Raw genomic sequence first — 18,280 nt, 5'->3', positions numbered from 1 at the left:
GGTGCCTTAACTTTCGTTCAGCACCAGGTCCCGGGGGGTGAGACTGGGTGGTTAATTAGGGAAGCCCACCACCTGCCTCCTGTGTGTGGCTTTGGTGGTGGGAGCTCAGTGTGTGGGTGGCTCCACAGTCTCCCATTTGGTGACTAGTTAACATCGCTGAGAACCAATTTTGCCCCTCCTTGTTCACTGCTCATCTTTCTAGTCTCTGTCCTTTGAAGGCTTTTTCCTGGGGCTCAGACCTCCACGTTTGATGAGCTCCAGTGGTGATTTGTGCCTGGAAGCTGCCACCTAAGGCCCTGGGCCTGGGGAGGCATCAACACTAAAGGTCAAGCCAACTAATCCTGCCTGTCAGGCACAGAGCAGCTAAAATTAAAACCGCCAAGTGGCTTTTTTCCTTCTCTGCTGGTGACTTGCAGCCTGCCAGCGCTTTAGGCTTTGGCGGGGGTGGGGGGGACAGGATAAAGTGCCCCATCTTGTGCTTTGCAAGCACTTTTCAAAGGGTCTTCTGCTTTTTTTCCATGTCTTGGGCGGTGAGTGGGTAGTTACTGTTAGGGTTCCAGAAAAATCCATGTGGAGTCTCCACCAGGTAGTGAGGTCCTCTCCTGGGCAGAGGTGCCTTAGAGCTGCCCTGGTTCCACCTGCCTCTCCTTCCTTCAGGGCGGCTGAGGGACAGTAGGCTCCCCCAGCGCCTGGCTGCTGGGGCCAGCAACTGGCCTGGGCTGCTTTCCAGCTGTGAGCTAGGGCTGGCTACTGCTGTTTTACTGGGGTGTCTGGTCCCCGACCAGAGAGGCCTGTGCTTTGCTATGGGTCTGCCAGGCTTGAGGAGCCCTCAGAAGCAAGGCAGGCTCAGTGCGTTTCCCCAGCCAAGCCCTAAACTTCGGCTCACCAAAAGGAGGACATCTTTTTTGCCTTTGTCCTTAAGTGACAGAATGGGGGCAGGGCCTGGGGCCTGGCTACCCTCTTTGACCTTGGCTTCACCTCATTGCTTCTCCCACAAGCTTGGTTTCCCTGGTGGGCTCATTGGGTGGTTAATTAGCTCTTTGAAGCTCTGGAAGCAGCAAAGTGGCGCTATGTGGGTTTTAGAAATAAAATCAATAAATGACTTAACCACAGCTTAGCTATCTCCTCCGCTTCTCTCCCCCAGGCCAGCTCCATTCCTGTGCTCCCTCCCTTTCTGCTCCCTGCCGTCAGCTTTTGTTAAGGTTTTGGAGAGGAAGTGGCTGACTAAGGCATCAGTCTCCAAGGTGCTAGAGGCCCTGAAATGGAAGAGACAGCAGGAAGGCTTGGCCCTCTGAACCATGGCAAGCACTTGCCTCTGTGGCAGAATCGGAGAGAGAAAGGCCTGCCCACCTGTCTTAAGACACCTGGGGTGGGAAAGCAAGCCATTTACTCCATCACATTGTGACAGGGCTGTGCTTGCCCCACCCCCTCTCACGTTCATTTCTGCTGCTGTAGCAGCACTGTCCCTGTCCCTCAAGGCCTGGCAAGAGGAATGCCAGTGGGGAAAGGTCAGCCTCAGGGCTCTGTTACTGAGGTTCAGCCAAGGGCTCTGGAGAAACCCAGGATTGGTCCAAGGAAGGAGGCCGGGTTTCTACTTAGAAACTTAGACATAAACAACCTTGAGTGAGTTCAGGTTGTAAAAGTGCTTCAGGGTTCATTAAACCTGCACACACAACACCAAGGAGGGGCGGAGGAAGCAGGGAAACAGATGAGATCGTGCTGCCCAGGTGTGATCATGCTGGGCTGGGGCATGCAGTGTCACCCCGGGACAAAGCCTGGAAACAGTGGGGAGTGATGGCATGACAAAGACGGAAAGAAGCCACAGAAAAGGTAGTTGGAGAAAGTTAAAAATTTCCCAGTAAAAATGTTCCTGAGAGCAAGCGCCCTGGGTGCAAGAGGGGAGAGTAGCTGGGAAAGGATGGAATGAACTTGGCCTGCCCTGCCTGTAAGATGTGGATGGTCTATGGGGATCGGGTCCTCAGTGGCAGGAACGTAAAGTCTTGCAGGAAATAGGGGTCAATGGGTCAATGCAAAGAAGGTGTGTGTGGCCAAAGCAGGCTGCCACGATTGGGCTGTGAGGTGACGGCATGGTTAACAAGCTACTGCCTGCCTGGCAGTGGACTGCCAAGAAGTCTCAGCTCTACTCACAGCAACCCTCCAAGGGACAAGTGCGGGCTGTGAAGAACCTTGGATGCCAGGCCAAGCTGGAGTCCAAGCTGTGCTTAGTGGAGGATGGGGATGAGGCCCAGGAGCTGAGGCTGGGGTGCAAACTGTGAAAGGGGCAGAGACCAGACAGCTGCCAGCATTGTTTTTTTGTTTGTTTTTGAGACAGAGTCTCGCTGTGTCGCCCAGGCTGGTGTGCAGTGGCGTGATCTCGGCTCACTGCAACCTCTGCCTCCCGGGCTCAAGTGATTCTCCTGCCTCAGCCTCCCGAGTAGCTAGGATTACAGGCATGTGCCACCATGCCTGGCTAATATTTGTATTTTTAGTAGAGACGGGGTTTCGCCATGTTGATCAGGCTGGTCTCGAACTCCTGACCTCAGGTGATCCACCCGCCTCGGCCTCAAAGTGCTAGGATTACAGGCGTGAGCCACCGCGCCCGGCCAGCATTGTTTTTTAATGGTTTATGAAACACTTCTTAAGAGAAATTGGAAATTAACAGAAAAATGTAAGGAAAAGTTGTTTGCATCCCCGTGTCTGTGGAGGTGTATTTTGGTGTTTTTTTCCCGATCTTTTTTCTCTACTTGGAAATGTGGCAGGCACCACAGAAGACAGTGTGCCCGTGCCTTTTGGGGGCAGGGGTAGAGCAGGGCTTGGGAGCCTGGAGACCTCTGTAGGACTTGAAGTTTGGCCCACATACTAAGCCGGTGATTCCAGGGCTGGGTCTGCCATGGCTCAGAAAGTGATTGGAGGCCGGGCGCTGTGGCTCACGCCTGTAATCCCAGCACTTTGGGAGGCCAAGGTGGGCGGATCACCTCAGGTCAGGAGTTCCAGACCAGCCTGGTCCAACATGGTGAAACCCCGTCTCTACTAAAAATACAAAACTTAGCTGGGCATGGTGGTGGGTGCCTGTAATCCCAGCTACTCAGGAGGCTGAGGCAGAATTGCTTGAGCCCAGGAGGCGGAGGTTGCAGTGAGCTGAGATCATGCCATTGCACTCTAGCCTGGGCGACAAGAATGAAACTCTATCTCAAAAAAAAAAAAAAAAAAAAAGTTCTCAGAAACAGCTTGGCCTTCTCCGAACCAGGCTCTCAATAGTATCCTGCAGCTGTCCAGGCTTTTGACCTGCTTCCTTGGCCTTCAGAACAGAACACCCAGCTCTTCCCCTCCACCGGCCCACCACCCGGGAGGCCCAAACAGCCTTTGAACTAGCACAAGGTCCTGGTTCCTTTCTCTTAAAGAACAGCAGGATCCGAAGCCTGCCCTCACAAGATGAGGAGGCAGCAGCTGAGAGGCAGGGATTTTTTTTTTCTCATTGGAGAGTCTAAATTTGGTGAAGGAATCCAAAGCTCAGAAAGGTAAAGCAACCAGCTTGAGGTCACACAGCAAATCAGTGCTGGGGCCAGAACACAGCAGTGAATGGGAGGATAGCCAAAGCCTCCAGGGAAGGGCTCAAAGCTGTGGGGCTATGCACACAAATGGGGTGAGGTCCTCGAGGTACAGATTAGGTACCCATTTTATAGGCCAGGTCACAGAGCTGGTTTACAAAATCCCTGCTCAGAGTGTGGCCCCAGGTGGCAGGAAGAAGTGAGAGAAGGCCTCTAATCACTTCCTAAGCAGTGGAATCACAGGGAGAACTTACTGTCATTAAACCAGTATGATGATGGAGTGGGGAATGCCTCAGTTTCTCCCACTGCCGAGGGCCTATAGGACTACAGTTCCCAGGGCCCCGTGCTGCAGGCTAGCGGCCTCCCGCCAATGCTGGCCAGTAACCTGAGCATCCCTCTCCAAAAGGTCACTTCAGGGCTCCTTGAGGGACAGCAACAGGGGGAGCCTAGAGCTGCTCAGCTTCGGTGGGGGTGGAGTGAGGGCTGTGGCCCTGCCTCACACAACCTCCCTCACACCACCCCTGCAATGCAGGGTCGTGGGCCCCTTTCTCAAAGACATCCAGTGGCCTCTGCTAGTTGCACCTCTTCCGTCAGGGGACACTGACTTGGCTCCTGCACCACAGCCTGCAGGGGGTCCTGGTTCCTTTTGCCACAACACATGGCCTCCCATCCTGGTTCAGCCACCGACAGACAGCTCCCCAGTCCAGCACTCTGCCTGCTCCTTCTTGTATCCAACCCTCCAAAAGGCAGGGACAAGGGACAGAAGACCATGTGCAAGGTCTGGAGGAAGTGGGTCAGCACAGGCCTGTGAACAAGTCAGGCCAGTCTTGGCGGCCCAAGTGGAGCTCACCTCTCCCTCCCCTCTCCTCTCCTCCCCTTGCCCTCAAAATAGCTCCCTGAGCTGCCAGGCCAAGACCCTCCCATTGCAGGGGAGGCGGGGCGTGCTGCCCAGAGCCAGGCTTTAAATCCCCTTGAGGCTGGGGAGCTCCACTCCTTGGCTGGAGGCAGTGCTGAGGCCGCCGTCCCCTCCACCGTCAGTCCAGTCCGGCCCGCCCTCCTGCAGCCATGTCCCGGCCCCTGTCAGACCAAGAGAAAAGAAAGCAAATCAGTGTGCGTGGCCTGGCCGGTGTGGAGAACGTGACTGAGCTGAAAAAGAACTTCAACCGGCACCTGCATTTCACACTCGTAAAGGACCGCAATGTGGCCACCCCACGAGACTACTACTTTGCTCTGGCCCATACCGTGCGCGACCACCTCGTGGGGCGCTGGATCCGCACGCAGCAGCACTACTATGAGAAGGACCCCAAGGTGCTGCTGGGGAGCCTGGGGTGGGGGTATGGGCTGAAGGCGCTGCCGGGGAGCTGGCGATCTTGACTTAAGTGGCTGCCCCTCGTCACTCTAGGTTCTTGGGGGTGGAGAATCCAGGGGTGCCAGGCACAAGGGGTGCTGGGACAATCTGAGGGAGAAACCTGGGGCAGGAGTGGGGGTCAGGGAGCTCAGAGCAGGTGGGCTGGCTGCAAAGGGTCAGTGCCCACTCGGAGAAGGTTGGAGGGGGTGCTGGTGGGCAGGACGGCGCCTGTGGCCTGGCTGGGCCCAGGTGGAAGGACACATCAGTTGCTGCATGTATGCGCGGTGTGCCTGTGCAGCAGGCGGGGCTGGGGCAGCTGGGGCGGCAGAGATCAAGTGTCTGGTGGGGTCACTGGTAAATGTCAGCAACCTGACACGCCTCGGTGGGGAGTGGGGGAGGGGCGGGCAGACAGGGCCCGGGAGGGGACCCAGGAAACCGGGAGACCAGGCACTGGCAGCATCCTAGTTTCTGGTGCCTCTGGGTCTCCTTGGGATTGAGGCTTGAGGGCCAAGGGGAACTGGACAGTGCAAGGATGGGAGGTGACAGTCTCTAGCCCAGTCTCTAGCCACTGTGTGACCTTGAGCAAATGACTTTTTTTTCTCTGGGCCTTGGCCTTGCCCTCCTGGGGAGCTCTTGGAGGCGCTTCCGCATGTCCTGGCATCCTGCTGGGCTGTGCGGGGGCGTGTGTGCAGGGGGAAGGGGTGCCCACTCTCCCGAGTACCTCAGTCCCTGAAGTGGGTATGGCCAGCGCTATTTCCCAGATGAGGAGACTGAGGCCAAAGAGAGTGATTTGTCCAAAGTCAGAGGAATGCTGGGACCAGAACCTTACCCGTTGGGCCCCAAAGCCTGAGACAGGGAGAAACAAATTGGGGACAGGGATGGGACTGCTGAGCAGGGCAGGCGGGCCAGAGGTCCAGGCGTGGCTGGGCCTGGCTGAGTGTTGGTGTGTGGCCCTGACCCCATTCCCTGCCCATCCGTCTCTCTGGGCAGAGGATCTACTACCTGTCTTTAGAGTTCTATATGGGACGGACGCTACAGAACACCATGGTGAACCTGGCCTTAGAGAATGCCTGTGACGAGGCCACCTACCAGGTGTGTGTGGGGTGGGGCAAGCCGTGGGGACTGGGGGATTCCACTGCTGACACTTGACCCTGACCACTGTCACCCTCACCCCTCCAGCTGGGCCTGGACATGGAGGAGCTGGAGGAAATTGAGGAGGATGCGGGGCTGGGCAACGGGGGCCTGGGCCGGCTGGCAGGTAAGAAGACAGGGCCGTGAGGGTGGAGTGGGCCGATGGGGTCCTCCTTGCTGGGTCCCTGACAGCCACCTCCCTGCACACCCCCAGCGTGCTTTCTCGACTCCATGGCAACACTGGGCCTGGCCGCCTACGGCTACGGGATTCGCTATGAGTTTGGGATTTTTAACCAGAAGATCTCCGGGGGCTGGCAGGTGAGCAGCCTTGGCTCTAACCTTGTGGGGTCTAGTCAGGATGGGGAAGACCCCCACTTGTTTATCATCTCTGGAAAGGTCCGAAACAGCCCCGCAAGCTCTGTGGAAAGCATCCTTGCTGCTCCCCACCCCCCGACCCAAAGCCAGCTGGTGCCCCTGAAACAGGTGGTCCATGTCCCACTCGATAGCCCAGCAGACCAGGGGCCCACCTCAGAGCTCCTAACTTATACTTGGTGTAGGGTACACCGGCCCACGGCCCCCGCCCTGCCCCACCGTGCACTGTGAGTGCCTGCACTGATACTGCTGGCCTTTCTCCCTGACCTGCCTTGGGTGCAGATGGAGGAGGCTGATGACTGGCTTCGCTACGGCAACCCCTGGGAGAAGGCCCGGCCCGAGTTCACGCTACCTGTGCACTTCTACGGCCATGTGGAGCACACCAGCCAGGGTGCCAAGTGGGTGGACACACAGGTGAGGATGAAGCTGGGGGTCAGGGGAGCCCAGAGAAGGGGAGGGAAGAGAAGGAAGCCCAGAGAGGAAGCAGGACCCAGTGTATTTTACACCTGAGGATGCTGAGGCTCAGAGAGGATAAGTGACTTACTCAAAGTCACACAGCTGAAGCCAGGAGAGACTGGAGACAGGGACACAGGGGAGCCAGCCTAAGTGCAGAGTCTGGAAGGGGAGAGAGGCTGCCCTGCTCCCCCAGTGTCTCCCCATGACCTGGCTCCACTCCACACCATGAGATTTATCAAAGGACCATCTTGGCGACTTGAGTCTGCCCTGAACATCTCGACAGCAGCAGCCCAGAAAGGGGGACAGGAGAAAACTGGGGCCTTCTGAAAGGAATTCACTCATCACACAGCAAGTTAGAGGGATCCTAAAACCAAACCAAATCTAGACACAGTGGCTCATGCCCATAATCCCAGCACTTTAGAAGGCCGAGGCGACAGTATGGCTTGAGTTCAGGATTTCAAGACCAGCCTGGGCAACAGAGAGAGACCCTGTCTCTACAAAAAATAAAAAAAATAGACTGGGGCAGTGGGTCATACCTGTAATCCCAGCATTTTGGGAGGCCAAGGTGAGCAGATTGCTTGAGCTCAGGAGTTCGAGACCAGCCTGGACAAGAGGGCGAAACCCCGTCTACAAAAAATACAAAAATTAGCCAGGCGTGATGGTGTGCGCCTGTAGTCCCAGCTACTCGGGTGGCCGAAGTGGGAGAATTGCTTGAGCCCAGGAGCCTGGGTGACAGAGCCAGACCTCGTCTCAAAAAAAGAATTAAAAAATTAGCCAGGGTGCTGGTGCATGCCTGTAGTCCCAGCTACTCTGAGGCTTCAGTGGGAGGATCACTTGAGTCCAGGATTTAAAGGCTGCAGTGAGCTATGATTGTACAACTGCACTCCAGCCAGCCTGTGTGACAGAGTGAGACTGTTTCAAAAAGCAAAAAGACCAAAAACTGAAAACCTTAAAACCAAACCAGGTGTACAAATCCCAGTTTAGGCCGGGCGTGGTGGCTTACACCTGTAATCTCAGCACTTTGGGAGGCCAAGGCAGGTGGATCACCTGAGGTCAGGAGTTCAAGACTAGCCTGACCAATATGGTGAAACCCAGTCTCTACTAAAAACACAAAAACATTAGCTGGGCATGGTGGCATGTGCCTGTAATCCCAGCCACTCAGGAGGCTGAAGCCAGAGAATCGCTTGAATCCGGGAGGTGGAGGTTACAGTGAGCCAAGATAGTGCCACTGCACTCCAGCCTGGGTAACAGAGTGAGGCCCCATCTCAAAAACAAACAAACAAAAAACAAATCCCAGTTCAGGCAATCTTCCTGCTGAAGCTTCAGGTCATCAGCCCCCAGATGGGCTGCAGATAAACCACTAGGCTTTCAGAACTGAGCATTTGTTTGTTGTCCTCCAGGTTAAGATGCAGTGGGGGCTGCTGGCAGTCCATGCCAGGTGCACGTGGCAACTGGCACAAGTGGCTGTGGCTGGAAGGCAGGAGACCTGGCTCCCTCTGGTGCTGCCAGCCTGGCTCTGTGCTCGGGGATGGGTCCCTTCCCTCTATCTGTGTCAACTCCCACCCTGCACCAATCAGGGTGACTGAATGTGGGGAGGGAGGGCGATGCCCCTTAAAAGGGCTCGCTTGGAGGAGTGAATGTACCCCTGGCACCGTGGTAGCAGACAATTATTGATGTTTGCTAGTTATGGAAGGCGGGGCAGAATTAGTCACCGTGAGTTAGCCCTGTGGTCAACCAGAGATGAGACCTTTGGATGGACTTGACCTCTGTGACCCCCTCAGCCTGGCCCTGGGTTCCCCCAGCCCTCTCATGAGTCCACAGTGTCCTCTAGCTTTTGCTCAGGCCAGGCTGGCCAGCCCAGCCCCCATTGCTGCAGAGTGGTCGCCAACAGAGCCCCTCCTGGGTTCCGGGCTTATCACCTGCCTCCTTCCATTTTCCTCACCACCGTCTGCCCAGGCAGGGCTTATGGGTGTCGGGGAGGTGTTGAGGGTGTCTTTGCTCTAGATGCGGTCCAGAGAGACTATGGGGTTTGCTCATGGTTACCCAGCTCATCGATGCTAGACAAGGACAAGAGCCTGGGTCTGCAGAGTGCAGGGATAAAGCCTTGAGTCCCAGCCCTGAGGGGAGGGAGGCAATTGCCAGGGCTGGCCAGCTCCTGACAGGATTGCCCCCCAACAGGTGGTACTGGCCATGCCTTACGATACGCCCGTGCCTGGCTATCGCAACAATGTTGTCAACACCATGCGCCTCTGGTCTGCCAAGGCTCCCAATGACTTCAACCTCAAGGACTGTGAGTTCATCCACTGGTAGCCAGCAACCCCAGCTTGCCCGCCGGCCACGCACAGCGCAGGCCTTACCCTGTCCCCACTTTCGTCCCTCAGTCAATGTCGGTGGCTACATCCAGGCTGTGTTGGACCGAAACCTGGCGGAGAACATCTCTCGTGTCCTGTACCCCAATGATAATGTGCGTCACCCCCTGGGCTGGGGGCTGGAAGCCTGAGTCCTTGGCAGCAGGGGTCAGGGAGAGCTGGGGAAGGACACTTGCTGGTGCCCTAGTCACACCCAGGGCATATTGCTGGCCTTGTGCATCCTGTGCCCCCACCTCAAGTCTTTTGAGTGCAAGGACACCTGAGTCCTGAGGAAACTGGGTTAGCGAAGGGCACTTTGGAGGGGCTGTTCCCTGGTGACACCCACAACACACTCGGTTCTTGTACCCCTCTTCCTGACACTGTCTCTCGCCACTAGTTCTTGGTGGAGGAAAGGCCCCTGGGTCCCAGAGAGGGGGCCGGCTCAGGGCTCAGGGGTCCCGGTATGGGTGGGAGTCCCTCCTGGCCACACCCACCGCAGCTTTAGGCCATGCCCCCACCGCCCTGACTCACGCTGCCTCATGCTGTCCCCAGTTCTTCGAAGGGAAGGAGCTGCGGCTGAAGCAGGAGTATTTCGTGGTGGCTGCCACCCTCCAGGACATCATCCGTCGCTTCAAGTCTTCCAAGTTCGGCTGCCGTGATCCCGTGCGCACGAACTTCGATGCCTTCCCAGATAAGGTACCATGCGTGTGGAGGGCGACTCTGTGACCAGACAGTGTGTGCCAGGCCTCTCCCTCCAGCCTCGGCCTGCCTGACCCATGTAATAGATAAGGGAGTGGAGACTGGGAGTGTGGGAGGGTCAGTTGTTCAGGATCCACAATCCACAGGCTCAGAACCTGGGCTTCCCTCCTCCTCCCGCCCCACTCCCCCCATTCCTCCCACCCCCATGAGCACCGGCCTGCCTCTGCCCACAGCCCAGTCACAGAACCGTGCTGGGCTCTCTGGGGGCCTCCAAATGGCATAGGGCAGTGACCATAGCATGGAATGTGGTTTGGAGCCCAGACTGACCCCTCCCCCTACCCCAGGTGGCCATCCAGCTCAATGACACCCACCCCTCCCTGGCCATCCCCGAGCTGATGAGGATCCTGGTGGACCTGGAACGGATGGACTGGGACAAGGTGGGCTTCAGGGCCCCTCTGCCCCATCTGATGCTCTCTGCCTCAGGGTTCCCTTCCCAGTTTGGGAGCATGGGAGGATATGAATGGAGTGAAGGGATTGGAGCCTGAGGCCAGAGGGACCGTCCTGGAACCTGGCACTGCAGTGGGGGGGCCCACTGGGGTGCGTAGTGTGTGAGGAGACCCACTGGGCTGAGGTCAGCATCCTGACTGCCCACCCCGTGTGCCAGGCGTGGGATGTGACAGTGAGGACCTGTGCCTACACCAACCACACGGTGCTGCCCGAGGCCCTGGAGCGCTGGCCGGTGCACCTCTTGGAGACGCTGCTGCCGCGGCACCTCCAGATCATCTACGAGATCAACCAGCGCTTCCTCAACGTGAGTCCGGAGGCTTGGGGGATGGTGTGGGGGTGAGGGGGGACACCCAGTCTGGGCCTGGGAGTCGGGGCGTCCAGCCAGGGCCCTGAGACTCTGGGGCAGTGGGGGCACTGGGCAGAGCTCTGGGGTGTGGGGCTGGGGACTGGGGATGGGGGTTCCTGGGTCTGGTTCTAGCTCTGGGCTCTCTGGGCACAGCGGGTGGCGGCCGCATTCCCAGGGGACGTAGACCGGCTGCGGCGCATGTCGCTGGTGGAGGAGGGCGCAGTGAAGCGCATCAACATGGCACACCTGTGCATCGCGGGGTCGCACGCCGTCAACGGCGTGGCGCGCATCCACTCCGAGATCCTCAAGAAGACCATGTGAGCCCCGCTTTCCAGATCCCGCCCCTCTCTAGGCCCCACCCACTCCACGCCTCTGTCACACAGAAGCCCCGCCCTTCACCGACCACTCTCTGGTCTCTGGGCCCTGGCGCCTTTCACAGGTGGCGTCATTCTTACAAGCACAGCAGCCCCTTCCAGTGCCGCCCTGTCCTGAGATGACCTCCTCTTACACACAGTACCCCCAACCTTCCCCAGGTCTGCATTCCCTGCCCCAGGCCCCTTTCAGCAAGACACCAGGGTAGGGGCCCCAGGGCAGAGGCCTTCATTGTACAGGGGTGAGTGGTGACCCTCGTCCAACTTCATCCTGCAGCTTCAAAGACTTCTATGAGCTGGAGCCTCATAAGTTCCAGAATAAGACCAACGGCATCACCCCTCGGCGCTGGCTGGTTCTGTGTAACCCCGGGCTGGCAGAGGTCATTGCTGAGGTGAGAGGCCACCGTAGGGCCAGTAGAGTCAACATGGGTCCCTGCAGGGATCAGCTGGATATGGTCGTGTAGGTGGTTCACTGCATCGGGGCTCCCAGCCGAAGGCTGAAATCCCTCCTGCACTGTGTTCCCCAAGCCTCGCATCCGCCTGGAGGAGGGACACCATCTTATTTGCATGAGGGTGCTCTGTGTGCTAATGGAGGCCCTGGCTGTGGAGGTGAACACAGCAGAGGGAGTCATCCATGGGTCACATCTGAAGTGAGCCTGGAAGGGGGCAGATATCTGGTAGGGAAGGCGCAAGGTCATGCTGGCGTTAGGAAAAGGCCAGGAAGCCAGGAAGGCCTGCTGGGATCAGGTGGGGTCAGCCATCAGAGCTCAAGGACGGGAGGGGAGGAAGGTGCATGGATGCCCCGTGCCCCATCTGGGCGGCTGGAGGAGGAGGGGCTGGGAGGGCCCCCAGAGCAGCCTGCTGAGTGAAGGGGGCTTGGCTGACCTGGAAACGGCCCCTTCTGTGTTGGGAGGAGGGAGGACATGGGGATGGGCTTGGCTGAGAGTCGTCTTCCCATAGCGCATCGGGGAGGACTTCATCTCCGACCTGGACCAGCTGCGCAAACTGCTCTCCTTTGTGGATGATGAAGCTTTCATTCGGGATGTGGCCAAAGTGAAGCAGGTGGGGAGAGCTGCAATGTGGGACAGCTGTGCTGTGTGGAGAGCGCTGGAGGGGCCAGATGTCTGGGTCAGGCGTGGCAAATAGAGCTCATCTCTCCTGCCAGCCCAGGCCGTTGGTGGAAGTTGCCTGGAGTCTGTGGTGGGAAGGCATCATCTGACCTCACATGAACAGTGCTGACATTGATTAGCAATGTCTGCCCTGGTACAGGAGTGGACAGAAGTAGCCAGTGAGCCTCCTGGTAGCCATCCTCCTGGGGCTGACTGAATGGAGTGTGGACTGTAGGATTTCCTGAGGCTGTGGCCTGTTGGTGAGCCCTTCCCCATCTCTGCCTCCAGGAAAACAAGTTGAAGTTTGCTGCCTACCTAGAGAGGGAATACAAAGTCCACATCAACCCCAACTCACTCTTCGACATCCAGGTGAAGCGGATTCACGAATATAAACGACAGCTCCTCAACTGCCTCCATGTCATCACCCTGTACAACCGTGAGTGGCAGCCACTCTACCCTGTCTCTCAGTGCTCCCCCGTGTTCCTGCGGCATAGTACATATTGCCCAACCAACATCTCCTTTGGACTTGGGACTACTCTTGGGACATGGAATTATCCCCATTTCACAGATGGGGAAACTGAGGCTAAGAGAGCATAGCAAGTGATTGTTCGAGTCAGGCCTATGGTGTCCCAGCCCAGCCTCTGTCAGGAGCTACTACCCAGAGGGAAAGGTAGGCCCACTGGATCCCTCTCGTTTCTCCACAGGCATCAAGAGGGAGCCCAATAAGTTTTTTGTGCCTCGGACTGTGATGATTGGAGGGAAGGTGAGAAGCCAGGCTCCAGCCCTGGGCTCCCGTCCTTTGATATATCCAGGTTGAGGTCAGCCCAGCTGAGTTGCAGGATAGGGGGTGGGGGGCCAGGCAGTAGAGCTGACCCCAGACTTTGTCCCCTCAGGCTGCACCTGGGTACCACATGGCCAAGATGATCATCAGACTCGTCACAGCCATTGGGGATGTGGTCAACCATGACCCGGCAGTGGGTGACCGCCTCCGTGTCATCTTCCTGGAGAACTACCGAGTCTCACTGGCCGAGAAAGGTGGGTGCTGCCAACAGGGACCCTAGGGAGGCTCTGACTAGTTCAGTCTCAGGAAGAGGTATCAGTCGTCTCTTCCTGGGATACTTGTACTTGAAAGAAGAATCTGGAGAGGGCAATGCTTAAACCATGAGGAGGCCAGGTGCAGTGGCCCATGCCTGTAATCCCAGCACTTTGGGAGGCCAAGGTGGGTGGATCGCCTGAGGTCAGGAGTTCGAGACCAGCCTGGCCAACATGGTGAAACCCCGTCTCTACTAAAAATACAAAAATTAGCTGGGCGTGATGGCAGGTGCCTATAATCCCAGCTACTTGGGAGGCTGAAGCAGGAGAATCACTTGAACCTGGGAGGCGGAGGTTGCAGTGAGCCGAGATCACGCCATTGCACTTCAGCCTGGGCAACAAAAGCAAAACTCCATCTCAAAAAACAAGAGGAAACAAAACAAAGCAAAAACCCCATGAGGATGCCCTCTAATGGTGGAATTTCAGGCAGTACAGGGTGAAATTACCTTCAAATCTGCAACAGAGGTGGGGAAATCCAGGTTGGACCTAGATGGTCAAGAATCAACAAGAGGTAGAGGGCAGTGGGGGTGTGGTGTGAGAGGGAGGCTTGGCTGGTGAAGACTGGGAGTTTGGGGTGGGGCGACTCTGAGTCCAGCTATGCCTGGGGCCAGCCTAATCTGAGAGTCCCCAGCTGGTGTGAGGGTCTTCCCTGAGTTGACTTGTCCCCCTGCTGCCACCCCACAGTGATCCCAGCTGCAGACCTCTCTGAGCAGATCTCCACTGCGGGCACTGAAGCCTCAGGCACCGGCAACATGAAGTTCATGCTCAACGGGGCTCTGACCATTGGCACCATGGACGGGGCCAATGTGGAGATGGCAGAAGAGGCGGGAGAGGAAAACTTCTTCATCTTTGGCATGCGGGTGGAGGATGTGGATAAGCTTGACCAAAGAGGGTATGGGGGTCAGGGTTCACGGGCAAAAGACACCCAGGTGTGGCTGCTGGAGAGTGGTGCTGGGAGCAAGCGGCACGTCTGGAAAGACTGGTCCAGGCCCAGCAAGGTCTTGGTCATGGCCAGCAGGATTCTGGGAAACTTTAGAGGGCGCTTACAGCAAATAAGGTTAATGAAATTGGAAAAGAAAGAAGTAATATAGAACTGAAGGAAAAGGAAGAGAATATTATATCAACCCTAAGAGATAATATTGTTTGGGAAATGGAAGTAAAAAAATCCTTGCTCTACGCCGGGTGCGGTGGCTCACACCTGTAATCCCAGCACTTTGGGAGGCCAAGGCGGGCGGATCACAAGGTCAAGAGATCGAGACCATCCTGGCTAACACGGTGAAACCCCATCTCTACTAAAAATACAAAAAAATAGCCGGGCGTGTTGGCAGGCGCCTGTAGTCCCAGCTGATCAGGAGGCTGAGGCAGGAGAATGGTGTGAATCCAGGAGGCGGAGCTTGCAGTGAGCCGAGATCGCGCCACTGCGCTCCAGCCTGGGTAATAGAGTGAGACTCTGCCTCAAAAAAAAAAAAAAAAAAAAAAAAAAAAAAAAAAATCCTTGCTCCCTGGAAGCCATGGGCAAAAGGGAAATATGGGCACAGTAGTTACAAGGGGCCTATGGTCAGAAACAGTTCTTCAGAGAAGACATTATCCTGGCATTACATTAAAAAATTTTATTTTATTTTATTTTAATGTATTTTTTTTTTTGAGACGGAGTCTCGCTCTGTCACCCAGGCTGGAGTGCAGTGGCGCGATCTTGGCTCACTGCAAGCTCCGCCTCCCGGGTTCACACCATTCTCCTGCCTCTACCTCCTGAGTAGCTGGGACTACAGGCACCTGCTGCCACGCCCGGCTAATTTTTTGCATTTTTAGTAGAGACGGGGTTTCACCATGTTAGCCAGGATGGTCTCGATCTGCTGACCTCGTGATCTGCCTGCCTCGGCCTCCCAAAGTGCTGGGATTACAGGCGTGAGCCACCATGTCCGGCCTATTTATTTTTTTTGAGATGGAGTTTTGCTGTTGTTGCCCAGGCTGGAGTGCAATGGCACGATCTTGGCTCACCGCAACCTCCACCGCCCGGGTACAAGCGATTCTCCTGCCTCAGCCTCCTGAGTAGCTGGGATTACAGGTACCCACCACCACGCCCAGCTAATTTTTGTATTTGTAGTAGAGACGGGGTTTCATCATTTTGGCCAGGATGGTCTCTATCTCCTGACCTCAGGTGATCCACCCTCCTCGGCCTCCCAAGTGCTGGGCTTACAGGGGTGAGCCACTGCGCCTGGCCTATTTATTTTTATTTTTTTGAGACAGAGTCACTCTGTCACCTAGGCTGGAGTGCAATGGCATGATTTTGGCTCACTGCAACCTCCGCCTCCCAGGTTCAAGTGATTCTCTCACCTCAGCCTCCCGAGTAGCTGGGATTATAGGCACCCACCATCACGCCCAGGTAATTTTTGTATTTTTGTAGAGATGGGGTTTCATCATGTTGGCCAGGCTGGTCTCGAACCCCTGACCTCGTGATTCGCCCGCCTCGGCCTCCCAAAGTGCTGGGTTTACAGGCGTGAGCCACCGCGCCCTGCTTGAATCCTGATATCTTAGCATTGGAGAGAGATTTTCCATGTTATTAGTCTTCAAAAATATTTTAAATGTTTGTATAACATTCCATCCTATGAGCATGTCACAACTTATTTAATCAATTCCATGTGGCTGGACACTAAGGTTGATTTCCAGTTTGTTAAATATTACTGTGATGAGCAACCTTTTAATGTCTACGTCCACATCTGATGATTTCCTTAAGATAATTATCAGAAGGGTGATATTTCTGAGTTAAAAAGTATGAGTTCTTAAGGCTCTTGATACAGATTGCCAAACTGCTTTCCAGAAAGTTTCTCCCAGTTTACACTCCCACAACAGCTTCCCAGAGTTGGCATTAAACACTGAAAGGAGTGTCTCCTGTGAGGCTTCACTAGAAAGCTGGCTGTCCCATGGGCAGGAGGGAGCTGTGAGATGTTGTGAGCATGGTCCCGCATGCTCAGAACGAGGCCTGGAAGAACCCTCTGGCTGCAGGATGGAGACAGTGCTGGAGGGGGCAGGTGGGGGACCACTGTGGGGGCTGACACCATAATGCAGGGAGAGTCGCCTGAGAGTTGCACGAGGGACTAGAGAGTTGCACAAGGGATTAGAGATTTTGTGGGGAGCGCTGGTTTCTGGTTGGAAGGGTTAGGTTTTGAGACTGGCCTGTGGAGCGCTTTGAGCCGTGGTGGGGGCGCTGAGGGTCAGCTGAAGGGTTATCTTTTTTTTTTTTTTTTGAGATGGAGTCTTGCTCTGTTGCCCAGGCTGGAGTGCAATGGCATGATCTCGGTTCACTGCAACCTCCGCCTCCCGGGTTCAAGTGATTCTTCCACCTCAGCCTCCCGAGGAGCTGGGATTACAGGCACACGACACCATGCCCGGCTACTTTTTGTATTTTTGTAGAGACTGGGTTTCACCATGTTGACCAGGTTGGTCTTGAACTCCTGACCTCCTCAGATGATCCGCCCACCTCGGCCTCCCAAAGTGCTGGGATTACAGGCGTGAGCCACCATGCCTGGCCCAGTTGAAGGGTTGTACCTGTTAGCTGCTCTTGCTGCCCCAGGGCAAGGCCGGATATGGACTTGGGCTACTGGAGGAGAAAAGCCGTTTTGGAGCAAACAAACTGGTTAAGAGACAGCAGTGGCGTGTGGGAGAAAAGAGCTTGTTCGGGGGCCTTGGCTCTAACACTTAGCTTTCTGTATCCTCCGGGCCTCAGTTTCTTCATTCACAAAGGAGGGATGAAAAGCTGAGCAGAGAAGGGGAGTTGCAGGGAGGCCCTGCAGGGGCGATGTGGCAGCCCTGGGGAGCAGCAGGCTGGGCCTGGGTTTTGACCCTGGGGCATGGGACTTCTCAGCTTTTCTCTGGAAGAGGAGCCAGGAACCCCTTTCCGGGGAGCTGACCACAGCTCTGTCCTGGCAGGTACAATGCCCAGGAGTACTACGATCGCATTCCTGAGCTTCGGCAGGTCATTGAGCAGCTGAGCAGTGGCTTCTTCTCCCCCAAACAGCCCGACCTGTTCAAGGACATTGTCAATATGCTCATGCACCATGACCGGTGAGCTGGTTGGCCCGGGAATCACTCAGGTGGGGCCGCAGGGCGGATCGAGGCTCAGGTGTGTGGTGGGGAAGCCGGACGCGGGTCCTGGTAGTTGGAGCCAGGCGCCTTTGGAAGCAGCATGACCCTCTAGGTCCCCGGCTGTCCACTGGGACAGGGCAGGCTTGGCCCTTGACCTCATAGAACTTATCCTAGCCCCGTAAAGGAACAGCACATGCCTATCCTTTCCCCTCCAGGTTTAAAGTCTTCGCAGATTATGAAGACTACATTAAATGCCAGGAGAAAGTCAGCGCCTTGTACAAGGTGAGGAGTCCTGGGCCAGGGGTTGGCAGGGCTTTGTTGGCCCTGGTTGGGATGAGGCAGAAGGTGGAGATCCTGCCAGCAGAGTGAACCAGAGCTTCCCTTTGACCTGCAGAACCCAAGAGAGTGGACACGGATGGTGATCCGGAACATAGCCACCTCTGGCAAGTTCTCCAGTGACCGCACCATTGCCCAGTATGCCCGGGAGATCTGGGGTGTGGAGCCTTCCCGCCAGCGCCTGCCAGCCCCGGATGAGGCCATCTGAGCCTCCAGACCAGACCCCAAACCAGCCCTTGAGTCTGTCACACTCTCTTGGGCCAGCCCCAGCACCTCATGCAGAGGGTGGGGTACTGGAGTTAGATCTCTAAGCCCCTCCTGGAACCCTCATTTTCCCCACTCTCAATGTCCCAGTGTCCAGCGTGACTAAGGACACGGGCCCCCTTCTGTCCTCGGGCTCCCGGTCCCCTCCTATTTATGGGGTCTGACCAACTGCACCCACTCCCCAATAAATTCATTCTCCTTGGGAGCCTCCTTACTCCTCTTTGTTTGGAAGTATTTTTAGCTCTTGGCGGGCTCAACAGCAGCCGCGCA

The 18,280-nt window shown here is 56.3% G+C and overlaps 1 protein-coding gene across 1 annotated transcript; it reads left to right on the top strand.

The window, feature by feature from the left end:
- The first annotated feature begins 3,033 nt into the window (after nucleotides 1-3,033).
- On the top strand, nucleotides 3,034-18,224 carry PYGM (glycogen phosphorylase, muscle associated). Its single transcript, XM_003828581.5, has 20 exons — nucleotides 3,034-4,856; nucleotides 5,887-5,988; nucleotides 6,076-6,154; nucleotides 6,242-6,345; nucleotides 6,682-6,813; nucleotides 9,034-9,145; nucleotides 9,237-9,319; nucleotides 9,756-9,899; nucleotides 10,247-10,339; nucleotides 10,567-10,713; nucleotides 10,909-11,072; nucleotides 11,404-11,518; nucleotides 12,087-12,188; nucleotides 12,524-12,671; nucleotides 12,940-12,998; nucleotides 13,129-13,270; nucleotides 14,012-14,219; nucleotides 17,255-17,389; nucleotides 17,626-17,692; nucleotides 17,805-18,224. The coding sequence occupies exons 1-20, from the start codon at nucleotides 4,614-4,616 to the stop codon at nucleotides 17,952-17,954; spliced, it is 2,529 nt and encodes an 842-aa protein (XP_003828629.1). The 5' UTR covers nucleotides 3,034-4,613; the 3' UTR covers nucleotides 17,955-18,224.
- The last annotated feature ends 56 nt before the right edge of the window (nucleotides 18,225-18,280 follow it).

Source organism: Pan paniscus, chromosome 9 (assembly GCF_029289425.2).
Source record: "Pan paniscus chromosome 9, NHGRI_mPanPan1-v2.0_pri, whole genome shotgun sequence".
Taxonomy (NCBI): Eukaryota; Metazoa; Chordata; class Mammalia; order Primates; family Hominidae; genus Pan; species Pan paniscus.
Note: the sequence above shows the minus strand (reverse complement) of the source record. Positions and strands in the feature narration are given on the sequence as shown.